This window comes from Lagopus muta, chromosome 5 (genome assembly GCF_023343835.1).
Source record: "Lagopus muta isolate bLagMut1 chromosome 5, bLagMut1 primary, whole genome shotgun sequence".
Classification (NCBI taxonomy): Eukaryota; Metazoa; Chordata; class Aves; order Galliformes; family Phasianidae; genus Lagopus; species Lagopus muta.
The window spans coordinates 40761048-40779738 of record NC_064437.1 but is presented as its reverse complement, the minus strand read 5'-3'; the positions used below and the strand labels follow the sequence as shown (position 1 = coordinate 40779738).

The window sequence follows — 18691 nt, the reverse complement described above, 5'->3', positions numbered from 1 at the left end:
CAGCCTGGTGTTCTGGTCACGTGGCCGCGCTGCCTGGGCGGCCACGGGGAGCGCTGCGGGGCCGGGGTGGAGTCGGTGCCTCGTTCCGCTCAGCCGGAACGGGCGGCCGTCATCTTCTCCGGCGGTGGAGGCCCGCCCCGGTTCGTCGCGGGAGCGCGTTTCGCCGGCGGGGGTGTTGCTGGCAAATGGCGGTGCCGGTGCCGCGGAGGGGTGGGAAAACTCTGGGCTTCTCCGCAGCGTTGTCTAAGGCGGCTGTAAAACGCAGCGCTGACGAACAGTTGCTGCTCCCTGCCCCGGGCTGCGCGTAGCAAATGCACTTTGCTGGCCTCGCGAGCTCAGGCGTTTTCACGTTGCTCGTCCCAGACGGGACGCACAAAGCTCGTGGCAGAGTTGGTGAGGAGTCTTCTGCCGCGTTAATGGTAGATGCTGAACTGTGAGCCGTTTCTGCCCGAGCCACACACTCGGGTTTCCTTAGGCTGCCATCTCCCGCCCGAGGTTCCGCCCGGACAGAACTCCCCCGCTGTCCTGGCCGTACCGTTACCCACAGCCGCTGGTTCCCATCAGCGCTGGTGCTGCACGCACAAGTTAGCCGGGGCTGTTTGTTGGCCTGGGCCCTGCTATTAGATGTTAAACTTCATGTTAGTGTGAATTCGTTTTTTTCTTGTCTTGCCTTTCTTTTCTGCTGTGGGAGGGTATCGACTATGAGGGTAGGTGTGACTGGCACTTGCGTGTATCGTTAATGCATCTTGCAAGATGCAGTAGTGGACAGACACGTTATTTTCTTGTATCTGTAGACTTTCAGAGGGCAAAATGTTGCACTGGGCACAGTTCTAACACGATCGGTAGGGTTTTGCATAGTGTTTTTGTTTAGAAGTGAAACGAAAGAAACTGAGAGCAGCCCCCTGGAGGACATACGTGCTGCTCAGTTTCTTGTGCTTTGCAGAGTTCCAGTGGAAGTATCAGTGTGGAAGATATTCAAGAATGTTTATGTTTCTTTTGCTCGTATTTCTTGCTGTATAGATAGGCACAGAAACGTGTAATACAGTTGTGTTACACTTTCTCTTCTACAGCGATGAATTAAAACAACCTCTGGCAGCTGTGCGAAGCGGTGGCTGAATTGGCTTTACAGCATCCTCTCATTTGTTTAGTTGTTCTGAGCTGATAGGAGTCAGAGTTTGCTTACAACAATAACAAAATCTGTTTTTTAAAAGAGAAATGTTGCCTGTCTCTTTTTGCATGTGCTTTGGTTTTATTACCTACTGGCACAGCAATACTGATCTAAACTTCATGGATATAGATTTCAGTATTTTTTTGTTTAATATTACTGCTTAATATCACCAACTACTTACATAATAGCCTTAGTAACTTCAATACAACCAAATCCTTAAGTTTGGTGGCAAGACCAATATTAGTCAAGTAGAATTTCTGCCTTGCAGACCTTGATAGCATCAGCTGTATTAAATCTATACTTCTGGTTAAGTTGCACGTAACATTTCTCATGCTTCACATGTATCAAAACAAGAAGTAACAAGATGTGAATTAGAACATTTCTATCGTTGTCTGTGAATTTGTGCTAAAGCGTTCTTTTTCAGTGTTGAAGTTCAGACAAGAATCAGATTTTGAGGCATAAAAAGAGAGGTGTTACTTTAGTAATGGTGTTTGGATGCTTATTTATGTGAAGACTGTGTTCTAAGGAAGACACCATATAACTGACACAGATGGATGATACAGAGCTTTCTGTGAAAGTGTTGAGGAAATGAATCGAGGATCCTAAGCTGACTCTAACCTTGTGAGCATTTATGCATGCAATGATGATGTTGCAGTAGTTGCCCCTAAATTGGGAAGTCAGTTTGGCAGTGCTTGGGTCCTCTTCTGATCCTGCATCTCTGAGTACGTGTGACCATCCAAAAGTGGAGCATGCAGAACTTAAATAAGTTATGTTGTGCCTTGAATTCTGTGTGCTCTGTCCTTCAGAAGCAAAACAACTCAAGTTGTTTGAGAACTGGTACTAGAAGATTTGATAGATTATATGGGAATAAATTGAAATACAGATTTCCCTTGTTATATTTAAATAGCCATTTTGGACCAACAAGTGGATGGCAAGCCTTCTGTTACGCTGAGACAGGATTTGATTTTGCTTCTGACTCTAAGCAAGCAACGTTGTTGATTACGTGTTGGGAATGAACACAAACATTTTGTTAGTGGCTGGGTACAGAGGACAAGTATGAGATTTCTTCACTTTCTGTACTGTTTGTACATTCTGGGCTAGGCTAACCAAAACAGGTGAATACACATACACTGTGCCATCTCCTGTGCTGTGACACCCTTTCAAACAACACTTATCTCCTGAAGGTAATCTTCATATATTTTTTTTATCCATGGCTTCTCTTCCTCTCCTTTTTTGATGATGCTCCATGAGTAGTTCTGGTAAAGAGCAGCAATTCACTATGCTACTCTGCTCTATTAGTATTTTGCAGCTTCCACGCTCAAACCTTTTGTTTGTATCCCAAGCACTGGAAATTCCTGGGAGGAGGGAAAACAAGTATGCCCGCTGCTGTGGTTTGAATTGGAGTCCTTGTTCATTCCGTCTGAACAGAGTATAGATGGGAAAACTCCCTGTGAACAAAAAGCTTTCAAGGCTCAGGATTTTGTCAGTTGAATCCTGCTCTTGGATCTGCAGTTCGCTTTGTGGCACAAAAAAGCCCACTGAAACTGCAGGGAAGAGGGGTTAAAAAGATCCTTCCCTTTCACCTTATGCAAACACGCAATAAATACTTGGCCAAGAACAATATGTCAGGAGTGCTGCTGGGGATGTGGAACAACTGTTTGTTTTTTGTCCTCCCCCAAAGTACTATCTATTTAAATATTTACACGATCTCTTGCTAGAACACTTTCCTTTCTTTATTATACTTTTGTGATTCATTAGTCAGGAGTGGAGAAGAGGGAGAACTTTGTAATTGTTCATTCTTTCACTTTGTTGAAAAAACTCAGTTGTTTTATATACTCTGAGAAATACGCCGATGTTTTCTAATTAGTTTAAATAGTTTCACTGAGGCTCACGGTTTGCTGCTTGGTACTGCTACTTCTTTCTTTCATGTGCTTTTTATGTATTTTATAATCTTAACAGGCTATCTGAACATACACTAAACCAAGAACTTCCAGACAATACAGCCCTGAAGTAGCAGATGATTACATAGATAATTTCAGAAGATTAACGTTATGTGTAACAGTAACATAGAGTAAACCACAGCAATTATAAATGTGGGGGTTATGTATTCCATGTTTTATGAATGTTTCTGAATGGCCACTAGGTCCTTCACTGCTTCACTTGGCACTGTGATAGCTTCGATCATACCCCATGTATCTATTTTGCGTAGACCCTCCTAGGTTACTGCATCTAAGATTATATGAATATTCAAGGCAATAGTAGTGTTAGTTTAAAGAATCAGCAGTATTTTATGACTTTAAACATCTTGCTTTACAAAGCTCTTGAACATGGAAAGTAAAAATATAGCTTCTTAGGCTCCAGAGGAAAGGTTTCATCATGTGGTTGCTGTTACCCCTAGGTATCACCTTTTAAAATCAGTAGATCATTGGAGAATACAGTTAAACATGAATGTAGGCTTTGTTGGACTTAGACCTTCATCACTAATTATAGTTCAAATTAAAATGTATTTCATTTCAAAGTCAAATGAGTTTTACAAAGCAGGTGTACGCATGATACAAGCCTCTAAGGTGCAATTTGAAATAACTGGGAACTTCTGTTTCTTTTCATAGTAGACAGTCTATTATCTTTTTATGCTGTCTTTTCATAGGCTTGATTTTGACAGACATGCAACTGTACAAAAGCAATGAACTGTTTGTTTTTGAATAATAGTTGTAGAAGGATAGCTAGTTATCATTCACACACAAGGACTTACCTTTTCTGTTGAAGGAACTGACGGAACCAGAAGATTTGGCAAGGTTGGGACTTCATTCACAGAAGTGTGCAGCCCAGTCATCATTATTCTGGAAGCAATCACTTAGAAATAAAGCAGAATATATCTTTTAGAATATATAGGCCCTGGTGCATAAGAGCATAAAGTCAGTGAAACTGACTTTAACTGGCTATCTGCAGAATCCATATCTCAAATACAGCTAGATTTTACTGAGAATCCAAAATTCATTTTGGAGGAGACCCCGAGTTTGATGTTGGAATGACTTGGGTGACTACAAATCCCAGGGAGCACTGCCATCGGCAGGTTTGTGCAAGCGGATTGGCATCCTGCAGGGACCAATGGCAGGCAGAGAATTCAAGACAATTCATGTGTGTCAGCTCTCTGTATTAAAAAGCGCTGGAGAGAGCTGCAGACCTGTGTGGAAATCGCCTGTTTCCCCAGGCTACATTTAAACCTATTTGTGAGCTGGGTATTGATATTATATTTTAAACCCGCTGTGCCTAAGCTTGAAAAAGCCTGCTGGACCAGCCCAGATGGATGCAATTTTGAACTGCAGACTGGATGAGTTGGAAGATTACTACAACTTGCTCGGATGTGATGAACTATCTACGGTAAGAGCCTTTCCCACCTCCCTTCCAGGTTAATAACATTTTGAATGTCCTTGTGTATCTATCGGGGGGATTTGAAATTATTAATCTCTAAAGGTAGAACTATTTGAAATGTACTGCAAACCTTCCTTCTTGCCACTTCTCTCTTTTCAGGATTCCCTTTGCAAGGGGAATTTTTCTGATCTATATGCCAATGTTCAGATTTTAGAATGAGGCTCACATTAAAAATGTCTTATACAGTATTGTATTACAGATATATGTGAAACTACGGCTTATTAAATAATTTAGTTCAACATGTGGTATGGTTTTAAATTGTGAGCCAAGTGCATAGATTTGCCAACGTGCAAATAACATTTTGGAATACATTTGCAGTTTTAAAAGATGAAGAAGCTAACTATGTGCAACTAACTGAAAGTTCAGAGTTGTCAGTGACTGATGATGCTATTGAGTTTCCCAAGTATATGCCTTTCTTGTCCCTTTTTTATTTTTGAAAACTGTATTCATTATTGGGAAGAAAAACAGAAAGTGCATCTTTTTCATTTGTCATATTAATGGTTTTTAATGATAATTTTAATGACTTACAACTTGTTTTAAAATTTTTTTTGCTGTTGGCAGATGCATACTGTAGGTATGTAAGCAGTTGTATGATTTGTACTTAAATGCTCTTCTTCCTAAATATGCCCATGTAATGTTTTTGGATAGTTTGACTTAGTGGTATGCTATTATTTTTTAATCTAGCTGCTGGAATTAGGTTCAGATTTTGAAAAGGGAGTTTTGATTACTCTGCTGTAATGAATGGTAAATTCAGGGTAAATAAAAGCTATATTTTGCTCAGTAAATTTAATCAGATGCTTTTTACTGTCGTAGTGGTCAAATGCTGGTAAAATTGATGTCACTGAAAGCCAATTAGTAAGCACCTTAGGTCTGTTGCAGAGGGTAATTTAAAGCTTTCCCTGAGAGAACTTCTAATGTGACATCCCAGCAGAGGGCAGTGTTAAAGTCCATATCTTGGCTTGTTTTGCAAATGCTATTTCTCGTCTCCTACCTTACGGGCTTACTAATTAATGGACAGTTCATGCACATGTGACAGTGATTTTTCAGATTGCTTCAAAATGAAATTCAAAAGGTGGAATAATTGCCAGTGGGTCCTAAAAAAATAATCTGTCAAGTACTATTTATTGAGACAAACAGGAGATATGACAGCACTGTTTTGGACGTGGGAGCGCGAACTGAGGTAACGGGTTGACTGAGTGCAGTGATTCCTTCTCTCAGCACGCCGTACATGACTACTAGCATTTACAGAAATTTGAAGCAGGGCAGGTATTTTGCAATCACACTGATTTCTGTATGCATCCAGTATTGGTAGCAGTACAGGCTTCTATGCACCCTTCTTTAGGCCTGTACAGAAGTGAATTTACTCTTGCACACTCATAGTATTTTTATGCCCTGTGCTGATCTGACCTGGATCAATTTAAACACAAATAGCATCAAGTATTTTGACAGCATTTCTCTATATTAAAAAAAAAAAAAAAAAAAAAGTGTTCATTCTTGGTTTCTTGCAGAATTGGGCTCATAGCTTCTTCGTATTGGAGAGGCTGAGGTGATATTTGTTCCACATCCTTCATTCATGAACTGTGTTATTCTAGTAGGCATAAGATAACTTTTTTGGTAAAATATATCATTGATTTTTTTTTTAATGTAAATTGAATGTATTTTTGTATAAAAATTACACAAACTTTTCCCAGTGTATGACCACTAAATTTGGCCAGCTAGTTAAGTGACATGTAATTTTGTTTCACAAAAAAAATGATGTTGTAACTTAGTTTTAAAATATTTCATTTAAATTTTATATGGACATCAGAGTTTGAAGGATGCTGAATTTATGTGAACAACTTCTCCAGCATAGAAAAAATAACAGCTAACTGATATCTTAGGATGAATTCTTATCTAAGCTTGAAATATAGAATGGAATAAAGAAATGTTGGCTTCTGAATTATAGGAAGAAACAAGATACTATGAAAATCTGAAGATTTGAAAATCAAAGCCTAACCCCAGCTACTGTGGTTTCCTGTGTTTTATTAGCTCTTAATCTCTCTTTGCTTTTCCAGAGGTTATGATACCTTATGACGTTATAAAATGTAGGAACTTGTAGTTAATTTAAAGTAATATGTGTCAATATTTATATGTTGATTACAAATGTATTCTATTCCACACCAGCCTTCACCCAGAAAATTAACTTGACAGGAAGACTGTGATCTGTTCTTTGTCTAGCTTTGTGGTATGTGAGCTAGATAACCCATGTGGTTCTGGCTAAGTTTAATATGCACATGTGATCTTTACATGTTTTTCTTAAAGCTAACTCACTATATTGGATGACCAAGTTTCACTGAAACAAAAGCAAGGATGAGTGTGGATAATGAAATTAGTGTCACTGACAGATGGTGGTTGTTGCCTATTTTGTCTGTATTAAAAGTTTGTAAATAGGAAAAGAATCTTTCAACATTCTTTGTTGTTCTCCAACCCATTTCAAAGAGCAAATTTGAACATATTTTCTGTGTGTTTACTCACTTCAAATCTGATATCCTGTTTAGGTTGAGCAAATTCTTGCAGAATTTAAGATTAGGGCCCTTGAATGTCATCCTGACAAACACCCAGGAAACCCCAAAGCAGGTATGTATTTTTCTCTGTTTAAAAATAATCTTTATCCGAGATAACTAAAATGACTAAGATATTAAATTCAACCTTGAAATTTTACTAAATATTATTTTGCCCAATATGTTTTAATTGTCATGTGTATTGAGCGTATTGTCTTTAAATAGCAGGCTTTAATATTCTGTTCCAACGTTTGCACACTCATAGGTGGTAAGAGTAAGTCATTAGTTTTTTATTTCTAGGATTTCTTTCTTTAATAATTTATTCCCATGGTAGGAATCCAGAAATTGTTTATGGCATGTAGCCTTCCTAGACCTATGAAGTTGGACTGCTTCCAAGCCCAGTGGCATTCAAATGTCACACTTACGTCAAGTAGTTAATTTGTGTCCAGGAACAAGATAATCAGGATCATATTAAACGTACTTCAGTTTCTTTTAGTGTAATTTAATTATTGGAAATAAAGAGAAGCTAACACCACGTGAGTAGCCATCTGTTTGCAGAACATCAGCTAATGTCTCAATTAAGCACACAGTTCATCATATCCAAGCTATACCTGTGACGTCGAAGCAGCACCTGAGTTATTTGGAGACAATTTTACCCATTTATAACCAAAAAGACAGCTCTAATCTGTGCTCATCTTTGTCTGAGTTTCTATTCTTGCAACTGTTCTGATCATAATTATGGTCCCAATTAAAAATTGTAGAATAATTAAGTATACTTTTCATTTTGGTTAATGCACAAAGCTTTTCATTTGTATCCTTCCTAATTGTTTAACTATAAACACTCCCCTGGGACAGCAGAGCTGTGAATGCAGAGGCTGTTACGGGAGGCTCCTGCCCGCTGCCTCCAGCAGAGCTCTCAGCCACACTGCCTTTCCCTCTTGATGTGTCATCCTGTTTCAGTGAGTTGGCAAGGGGAGGTTGAAAGGCAAAATAGGTAGGATGTCTCACTTTAGTATTCTCTGAGAAGGAACCTCTTGAGATCTGGAGTTTGAGAGACAATCTGCCACCTGTTAACTATAACCTCATCACTAGTATTTGATTTACTGATTAACACAAGTGCCAACGGAATCAGTGTAAGAGACTTTGCACCAAATTCTGGCTCATGCAGTAACAAGAAACTTCCACGGTCATAGTCCCACAGCTCCCTCTAAAGTCAGTGAAGCTTAGTAACTCAGGGGAGGCCAAGTGCCAAACGTTAAAAGGTTTTATCAAGAAGTATTTTGTGCTGCATTGACCCAAACATTCTGTGTTTCTGTTAAATGCCTTTTCACATTGCTGATGAAAGTTTATGGTTTGATATTTCATCAGCTTAACTAAGCTCAGTAAAGAGTAATTAAAATAACTTTATTGAAAACTTGTGGCACTAGAAAAGGAAACTGCAGAACTGCCTTCTCAACATGTCGTCTGTTGTTTGATTTAAGCTTACCAATTTTGATTGGGCTTTATATTTCAAAAGAAATCTAATTTGTAAACTCGAATATATGAATAATAACAGAATAGTAACGAATAGTAATAGATCACTGTAACACAGGTGGTTCTTAGATAAATCTAAATCTTTATAACTTTTCTACAGATACAAATATGTAACTGCATCCTTAGTAATCATTTAATGAAAAATTATCCTGTGGGGGAAAGTGAGAGCTCTCATTTGTGCAGTCAGGTATTCAAGATAACGTTTTGGCATATGTGGAAAAGCTAACTATTTAAATGCACAGTTTAATTATTTTCCACTATATTTAGATTCCTCTATGTGCTTGTTGGTTTTGCTTGTCAATTAACCTTGTGCTGCTGGTAGACCTGAATTGATTTCACTGAAAACAAGTATTGGCTTTAGCATCTTTTTGGGTTGTTTTCTAGTGGAGAATTTCCAGAAGCTGCAGCAAGCTAAGGAGGTTCTTATTAATGAAGAGAGTCGAGCACGCTATGATTACTGGAGGAGAAGCAAAATCACCATTCCTTTCCAGCAGTGGGAGGCTTTGAGCAGCTCTGTGAAAACGGTTGGTGTTGTCTATGTCTGAGCACACAGAGAGGAGGTTGGGTTGACCCAGGAGAAATCCTCCAGTGGGGGAGGGTGAGCTGCCACAGCTCTCCAGTGGTGGGTTTTTGGGATAGTGCAGAATGATTTCTGAGGAAACTCAGACAATGTTGGAGAGCTATAGAAGACCATTCATAGTCTGGTTTTAGACTGTTAGTTTTACAGTAAATTCTTCAGATTGCCAGTTTCCTGTCTATTATCTACACCTTACAACTTAGAAATAGATGTTCTGAGGATTGATTTCCCTGCTAATTTTATTGGTGTGTTTCTACTAGGTTCTAATTCCACGATGTTTGATTACTTTCTGCATGGTTGTTACAAATCCACATGGTCATATATATCATAGAATCATAGAATCGCAAGGTTGGAAACGACCTATGAGATTGTCTAGTGCAACTATCTCCTCATCACCATTGCACCACTAGCACTAAATATAGACAGGTGAATGAATGTTTCCCTTTTCAATCCTGCCTGCCTCAATTCTACTTACTGTTGATGTTTGAGAACCTCCTTAGCTGAACCATCATGCCTGAGTTTAAATATTTGATGGAAATATCTCACCAAGCATAGCTCAGTTCCAAACAGGAGTCATAATGCAGACTTCAATAGTAAAAGCTTTCAAAATTGTCTTGCTTTCAAAAGGGACACTGCAGTCAAAGGCAGCTTTGAAAATGGAAATAGAAGTCACTCAAGCCCTCTTAAGCATCTCAAGTCATGTGGCATACATCTAGGTATTGTTCTTTGTCTTTGCCTGGCACAAGCTATCCTTTCAAATGCTGTTTGTAGTGCGTTACCATGTTTCCTTCTCCTGTTCACCTGCAAGCTTCTCTAGTAAGTACTGTATTTGACTATTTATTACAATGTAGGGAAGAAAAAATCAAATTTTTTTAAAAGCATAAAAATTGGTACATTATTTTTTTTCCTCTGCATTTCTGTAGTCAATGCACTGGGCTGTCCAAAATAAGAAGGATCAAATGCTGGAAGCTCCTGACTTGAACAATAGCAACAACTTAACTAATGAGATTTGGACCCAGAAAACTGAAAACAATGAAGATGGATTGTCTGATGGGAACAGAGAGCAAGATGTTGCAATTCCTGATGTAAAACCACAGTCTTCAAAGAATCCAGACTCCCCAAGTAAGTAAAACCAGCAGTTACAGCAGACTGCAAAGGCAGCACTGTCCTGAAACTGAGGCTTCTAGTCATGAAGAATTCTCCAGAATAACACATCTGGAAGCTTTTTTTAATGTGGGTTTGGATTGGGATTTTGTTACAGCTGTTAGGATTTTTTTTTCTTGTTTTTGAAGGTTTCAGGCCTTTCTCCCTCCCTGCCCCCAGTTTCTCTTTGCCTGCTAGATAGTAAAACCAATGTTAGTCATTTTTAAATCAAAATGAAAAACTCACATTTCCTTCTAGATTGAAGTGGGTAAAAATAATAAATTATTTTCAATGATTAAAGAAAAACAACAACCAAACAAACAAGAAACAAACGGCAAAACTTTAAATCATATTACATAAAACATTTAGATTGCTTTATTTTTTTTCTTTTTTTTTCTTTAAACCCAGCATTCAATACTTATGCATAGTTTGTATCTAATGAGCTAATGAGGATTAAAAGTTTAGGCTTGAAGGTTTCTTTTGTATTTCTTTTTTAAATAGTGCACACACCAGAATAAGTGATGCATTTCAAAAACTATCATCTGGCCAGTTAGTATTTCCTATCTATTTTTAAGTTAGTAGATCTGAACCAAATTTAACTTACCACAAAGGCTGCCCTCTGTTCTGTTTCATACTTTAGCAATTTCATAATGTTATATATATATTATTATTAGAGAAATATTATTAAACATTTCTGTCGTTTCTTCTCAGTTTGACTGAACAGGGAATTAAAATAAACTGGGAGGAAACGAAAGTTAGCTTAAGTGTTTATAGAATGCAGAAAATAAAGTTCTACAAACAAATGTTGGTGAAATGTAACTAAAAAATAACTTATAACATTATACTGCTTGTTAATTTAGGTAATTAAATCAGCTTTGTAGACTTTTGTAAAGTAATTACATTTCAAAGTAAGCAAAGTGTCACCTTGTTCCTTGTGATAGTAAGCTTTCTTTGAAGGCATCTTCTTTCTTACAATTTTTGAAGTTTTTATGTTCTTCATAGATTTGAAGGTGAAAAAATCAAACCCATGAAATGCCTACTTAGTGCATCCAGTAGGCACATACATGTGTTGATGAATGTGGCCATCAGAATGTATTTATTTTTCAGAGCCCATATGTACAACTGTGTTCATACCTGATGTTAGCATGCTGATAACTTTCTTTGGATCCACCCAGGAAAATTTTTAATATTGGATGCTCATTTTAAATGGAGATAGATTTGATTTGTCTGCTAGTGCAGAGGAGTTACAGACCACAGCTCAACGTGTACATTTCAACCTGAATGAAATAATTGAACAGTAAGTCTAGTAAGAGGTTTCAGCTTCCTGATGTAGGAAAATCACGTTTTAGTATTCAAAACTAATAGAGCATAAAAATGAAGTTCTGGGCCTGAAATAAAATATGTAGGTAAGGGCTGAAAAACTCCTCGGCTCCCCTGTGTGTAGAAAGAGTCAGTACACCTTCCCTTCAAGCTGCTGCCTATCACATGCTTGGAGACTAATCCTGTCACCTTTTCTGTCTCCTCCTTCAGATTAAGCAAGTGATTTTTTTGTTCACTCTTTCATTCTAAGTTCTGCTTTTTAGAGTTCTCATAATTCTTACTGTTCTCCCTTGGACTCTTTCCAGCTGATATATATATATATATATATATATATATAATTTCAATATATATATATATTGAAATTTGGTGTTTGCTTTGGTTCTTGTTCAAATGGTGCCAAGAATGCAGAGATTGGTCCCTGTTAGTAAAGAACACTTGAAAGTGATTAATTTTTGACTTGCTTTTGGGGGGAAGATTAACTTGTTATTTCAAACAACTTAGTATTATAGGTTTGTAATAATTTATTTGCCTTTCTCTCTCTTTGTTCCCCCCCCCAGGATTTTCAGAGGCAAACTACTGGCACTTACGTTTCCGCTGGTCAGGGGATGCCCCATCAGATCTTCTGAGGAAATTCAGAAACTATGAAATCTAAAATGCATAATACACAGGAGTGTGAGGTCATCTAATCAACAATTCAGTATTTTTTGCAGTAGTTTGAAGTTATTTGTATTTTGTATTCATTCATTGTGCTTTGAATGTTGTCTGAATAAATGTAACGTCTGTATCTGTTAACACACATTCTATGAGTATTACAGGCAGAGGTCTGTTTTAATAAGGTTCAGTAAGCAGAGCCCTTTTCAGTATTAATGTAGAGTGATTTGGTGTAGCTATCTAATTTTTTGTATGTTGTTTCTTGTGTTTTTAAATACTGTGTAGTAATAGTAATTGTATTCTCAGCGGAACCAAAAGTCAATGCTAGATTCCAAGATATTACTATATTAAATGACAATCTACCAAAAGCTGTATGACAATGAATTTAAAACTGCTTGGTTCTAAACTATGTACTTTGGTTTTCTATTGCATTGTACTTACTGCAGTGATTTGTAATGCATGCATTCACAATACTATTACAAGCCTAACTTGTTGGACAGTTGTAATTTTGCAATATAAATAAAGTAAGAACCTTGTTATTATCCAGCAGGTGACTGTAGTGGATCAAGTACTCTCAAAAATCACTTTCATTCTATCATAATAGGTAAGCTTTTTGCACCAAATGCTTGTTTTAGAAGGCAATTCCAGAGCCTTGCTTTATTGGACAGAAACTCTTCTTGTTAAGATTTGGTGGTGGAAATCTGATACCTCTAGTATGTATGCCAGCATTGTCCTAGTGTAATAGTTACTTTCTTCCCTTGGGTGGCCTCACAAACAGCGTACAAAATCCTGATATGACCCTAAGTATGAAGAATCAGGCCAGCCTGCATTAATATGTTTAAAATCTTATGTGATAAGTTTTTGAAATGTTGAGTGACTTCTCAAATTCTGTGTGTGTATTTTGCATTTGCTTCCTTTTTTTGTAATCCTGACTGATACATCAGCTAATTGACATTGTGTTTTTTGTGTGGGCAAGTGATTCTGACAGCAACAAATAAAACTACATGCATACAGAAAGGATTCTCTTTTTTTTTTTTTTTTTTAATGAAATACTCTGCTCCTCACAGATCTCTCTTGAATTTCTTATTACTTGTCCCATCAGCAGGGAAACACTTAAAGGAGTTCAGTTATGAATACTGGTAATCTCTGTGGAAATTCTGATCTAAGAATTGCGGCCTTTTCTCAACATGGAGACAACTGTATGACATCTGTTCTTCCTCAAGAAACACATTTGGCCTTGTTGTGCCAGTAATATGATGTGCTGACTGTCCTGTCATGCTCCTGTTTGGTGTTTATTCGCAACAAGCTGTAATGTCAGTACCTGCCACTGCAACACAGATAATGTGTATGTACCATTAGATACGTTTGTATTGTTGTTATTATGTCAGTTTTCTTTACAGGAGCTGACACCAGTGGTAACTCCAGTAGTGCTTGCACCAACTTGTTTATAAAAGCTCAAAGTAATGGTGTTCTATTGTTACAGCTACATTGATCCTACTTTGACATCAGTAGTGACAGCTATTTTTACAATGCATCATCCTGCTTATACGAAATTATTGTGTTTTTTTCCCTTGTGTGTTTTGCAGCTGAAAACAGATGATAGTGATAATTCTTTGTAATATCTGCTAAATATTATTACATATTTACTTTTCTCTCTATGGAAAGGTATCTGCTCAACAAAGACTTTTAATCCATTTTATCATGGAAGGACAATAAATAAGGTGAAAGGAGAGGAACAGAATAACTAGTCCATGTAAAGAATACGAAGTAATTTAATTTTCTCTCCTTTCTGAAAAGATGGAAATACAACTAACTGGCCTACTTGGGATCAGCCTTTCCTCCCCATTTCACTTGCAGAGGGTGCTTTAGTGGATGATTTGGCACCTAACTGTCTTGAGAGCATATAGGAGGTCTTTGAACAATAAAACTGTTTCTCATGTCATTCAAAGTGGTCTGTTTTGCCAAAACACCCTTGGATATTTGTTATAAATGAATAGTTGCAGATATTAGGAAGACTCTGAGCTGCGCATTTTGTAACATACCTGCTAGAGACCAATAATCTTATATTTTACCCTAATGAAGAAGTCAGATTATTAACTGATACTCCAGTATGCTGATACAGACATTTCTTACACTTACTTGTATATTTGAAAAGTTCCAATTCTTTTGTGTTTCAACTAGAACTGGATTAACCTGCTCCTATTGTAGCAGAAATGCTAAGTCACAACTTGAACTATGGTTGAGCACCTTGTGGGAAGGCAGGGCCAACCCGGGGGAGCTCAGGTGCATGCAGTGCAGCTGAATGACTGGAAGGGCTGGAGCCAGGAGCCACCCCTTCCCAACCTTCATTTAAGGGTTGGCAATGGAGGTGAAGGTATCTTGATGGAGATCCCTGCGTACTTGGGGCTTTCCAAGGGTAAGCAGCTTCTTTTCTTTATTTCTGTGACTACAGCTGTTGCATTTGAGCGTATCCTCACTTGCTGCAGACCAGGACCTTGCTGCCCTGCTGTTACTGCTGTGCTTTCCATTGCGTCTGGGTGTTATGCCTAGCAAGCCCAGTAGTACTGGAAAACAGGAGGAATCTGTGCAGCTTGTTTCTGCTCTGGAGCAGTAGTGGTGGGACGTCACCTGCTGGCCAGCAAGAACAGTTAATTGGAATGACTGGGCACCCTCGTTCTCCCTCATTATAAAAAGGAAAACAGTGGGCACCTGACAAATTACTCAGTGCTTGATGAACTGGGACCTTACCCATACCCCTTCTCAAACAGAAGGTGTTTATTTTTTTTCAATTATATATCTAGTTGGGTTTTGAAGCCTGGTTGCTAGTAGCATGGGAAGATGCACTGGCCTATGTAATGTTGCTTGTGATAATGGTAATGCCTTGGCCTCTGCACTGGTAGGCACATAACCTACTTGGCTAAGACTCATGCTTAGACATAAACTGATGGAGGGGATGTATGCTGTGTCACTTTGAGCTTTGAAAAGGTGTAATTATAACAGCTAGCTGTCAGTGGCTTTTTAGTGGCCAAAGGAAGAATTCAGCAGGTGACAGCTGTGAAATGCCAGCAACAGCCACAGGTGGTGTGTGATGATTAGGAGCTGTAAGCCACAAACTGGGGAGGGGGCGGCCACATGCAAGGACTGGAGGACGAGGTCCTACTTTCCTGTTTAGCTCTTCTTATGAATTGTTTGCATAGGTAAAAAAGAGCCCTGAAACTGCTGGATGTCTGGGGAATCTGACTTGGTGTGTCTTGTACTATAAAAATTAATATATTTCAAATTCCTGTATCTCCTGGATTTGTGCAATTTCTGACTATGTAAGACAGAGTATTCTAGTCCTTCTCAAACTTCTTGTTTTGCTAAGTATTTTGCTAATGTTTCCTAAGTGGCAATGTAAGAATTAAAATGTTGATGAATACAAATAATATAGGACTTAAAAAGCTCAAGTTGAGTACAGCTGGATGATAGGTAAGGTCACTTCCTGAATGGCTGTTTTATTCTTCAGAAAGGCAGGAAAAAAAAAAAATAATAAAAAAAAATAATACAGTTCATAAGCTATGTAATAGAAGTATCCTGATGATTAAAACAGATATTGTCTACCTTTAATTTCCTGACCACAAACATTGCTATCATACACTTTAATATCCTGAAATAAGAAACCACTGTTGGGAAGGTAAGCAGCAAAGCTGTTATAAAACTGGTGAAATTATACAGCAAAAGATAAAGCAACTTGTAAGCCATCAGCTTCTGTCCCTGCCAGATGAGATGATGCTTATCGGTTAGTTTATGCTGTTTTTTTACTGCAGCTCAGTGTATGTGCTTGTCCTGCAGCTATGAGTCACCAAGCCTCTACTTTGACGTGTGCATTGTGTATGTTTGCTCTTTTACCTTTGCTATACTTGTTTCTTCCTTTCATGTTAATGAAAATAAGACTCTTATGATCTTTTCTGCTTGTCCCAGCTTTGAAAGGATTGTGTCTGAATAATTACAATGCTGCACAGCATGGAGACTGAGAAGCTTTATGAGTCTCAGGTCACTGGTGTATATCACAACCTGTCACAGGTGGTGGAAGTTGCAGAAAACTGCTTTTTTTCTTCTCAATGTTTTGCTCTTGCTCCCTTCTTTTGGTGTGGCAGCAAATGAGAAGGATTACTTCTAAAATAGGGGATTTGCTGTCAGTGTTCAGATGATTTTTATTCTTGACGTGCAGTGTAGTTTTCAGCATGTTTGATAAAAAGATTTGCATGCTGCTTTGTCAAAGCTGCTTCTCTGAACATATCTAAGGACTTTGCACCAAAAGGCTGCAGTACTTCTAAGGAAATGTAGTTTGACTCAGATTTCAGCCCCTACAGAAACTAGACTTATCAGGACTATCAGAGCTGGTGCTTTTCTAGCAATTGATTTCTATGGTGCCTCCAGATTTCTGCTTGGTATCTGACTGCCAGCTCTCCTCCTTTCTGATCTAACAACAATGTGCGAATGATACACAGGGGAAGGGGAGCTGGATCATGTGTGGTAAAGTGCAGAGGAGAAATGGATTGTTCCAGCTGCTTACACTTTGGTGAGTTTGGTACTCTGCTACCTGTACTCACTTCCGACATATCTGAGTCTTTTCCTGGGCTCCTGTGACTATGCTTGACCTATTACTTCCAAAGGACAAAATTCCTTGCTTCAGGATGGATAGCTCATGACAAAAAGGAGCTTGGATATCGTAAGCATTCCTCTGCTAGATGTACCCTGAGCCAGGTTTGAGGCAGAAAATTGTGCAGAGTTGTAGACACATAGAACAGCATGTTGCTATGCTCATGTGTAGCTTTTGAGGCCTGGACTCCAGCACTGGATTCAGTTCTGCTTTTTCTCACTCTCTTATTGTTGAGTTTTGAAAAGGGAAACAAAGGAGAGATGTGAACCCAAGATTCTAGTGCTGCTGATATGCATATAGCCTTAGTAGTCTGTTTGACAGTCCTCAATTTCTTTCTTCTGTAATTACTGAAAACAACCATACCCTTACAAAAAGTAACTGCAACTGAAACCATATGGCTCTTCCCCTACGGGGTCTTGATGGGAACAATTTCATAAGTCTCAGTGAAGAGTGTGGGTGGGAAATAACTTGAGTGTTTGCTCCTGCTTGTTGATTTTTTTTTTTTTTTTTTTTTTCAACTGCGAAATTTAGGGAAAATCAGTTTCAAGCAGGAGATTTGCACTGCTTTTCTGACACACTGACTTCTTATTTTGCCATTTAAAATTTAAGATAACCCTTTGATTTGGCATTTGATGCTTCTATCACAAGCAAAGTTCCAGTGGAATGACATAGTGAAGATGAGATCTTTCTGATAAGTAATTATTGGGTTGGTGCTTTGTCTTTAGATCTATAAAACAATAAAATATGCATTTTGGAAATGAGATTTTTTAAAGTAGTCACTAAAAAAAGTCTGGGAAAAATTTCAGAGTTGTAGTGGAGAAGAAAACAGCCCACCCAATGTGTTTCACTTCTTGACTCCTTTTAAAGCTTTTTATTATTTTGTAATGTTACCCAGAACATCATTACACAAAACAGAGCTTCTCACATCTGTTCCAGATTAGCAGGATGTGTGATCTTCAAGTTAAAAAACACCAACAAAAGAGAGTTTACATCCTTGAAGAATTAAACAAAATCAGCTCTTCTAAATGAAAAGGAATTTTTGTGTTTCTTCTTTGTTATTTGAAACTCACTATTAAAATTGTATGTGCACATGAGCAGAAAGCTATAAATGATAAGAAGAGATGACACTGTATTTATTCCCTTGCACTGGAAATGTGGGAGCAATCAGCCCAGCTTCCTTCATGAAAAAAGGAAGTGCGATGAAGGAAATACATTCGGTATAGAGCAGTTTGCTGCTGGGAAATGCTTACTTATTTTTGTCAGCTGTAGGACACGGTGCAGGAGAACAACCCCAGCTCTGCACTAGGGCACTGCCTCTTCTGGCCACAGAGGACCACGCTGTGATGAGCCGTGGGGGGAGAGCTCAGTGCCCCCCCTCCTCTGCTGGTGTTTTTCACAGGTGGTTTTTGTTCTCATGTTGGAAATGTGCCTTGTGACATAATGCTTTCTGGGTTTTTTTGGTTTTGTTTTGATAAAAGCAAAGGAGTGCTCCGAAATCACTACCGAAGGAGTTGCAGGAGAATAAACTCACGTTCAGCAGCGAAAGAAGCTACAAGAGACAAAGATAACAAAATGACCTAAGAAAAGCAAAGCCCGTCCGGACCGCAGCGAGCAGGGTTCGAACCTGCGCGGGGAGACCCCATTGGATTTCAAGTCCAACGCCTTAACCACTCGGCCATCGCTGC

At 38.5% G+C, this 18691-nt stretch overlaps 1 protein-coding gene and 1 non-coding gene across 9 annotated transcripts; one reads left to right on the top strand and one right to left on the bottom strand.

Annotated features, from left to right (window-relative positions):
- Positions 1 to 9: 9 nt before the first annotated feature.
- Positions 10 to 13391, top strand: DNAJC12 (DnaJ heat shock protein family (Hsp40) member C12). Of its 8 annotated transcripts, none has more exons than XM_048946007.1 (7): positions 10 to 140; positions 2270 to 2352; positions 4444 to 4549; positions 7138 to 7216; positions 9058 to 9197; positions 10174 to 10372; positions 12271 to 13391. In XM_048946007.1, exons 3-7 carry the CDS (start codon positions 4472 to 4474, stop codon positions 12363 to 12365), a joined length of 591 nt encoding a protein of 196 aa, XP_048801964.1. In that variant the 5' UTR covers positions 10 to 140; positions 2270 to 2352; positions 4444 to 4471; the 3' UTR covers positions 12366 to 13391. The 8 variants fall into 8 exon arrangements, with proteins under 8 accessions (XP_048801964.1, XP_048801958.1, XP_048801965.1 ...); XM_048946001.1 differs by having other exon boundaries at positions 3935 to 4549; XM_048946003.1 differs by lacking the exon at positions 10 to 140 and adding an exon at positions 167 to 393 and having other exon boundaries at positions 3935 to 4549.
- A 5218-nt stretch (positions 13392 to 18609) lies between these two features.
- On the bottom strand, positions 18610 to 18691 carry TRNAS-UGA (transfer RNA serine (anticodon UGA)). Its single transcript has one exon. It is a non-coding gene; the product is annotated as a tRNA-Ser (tRNA).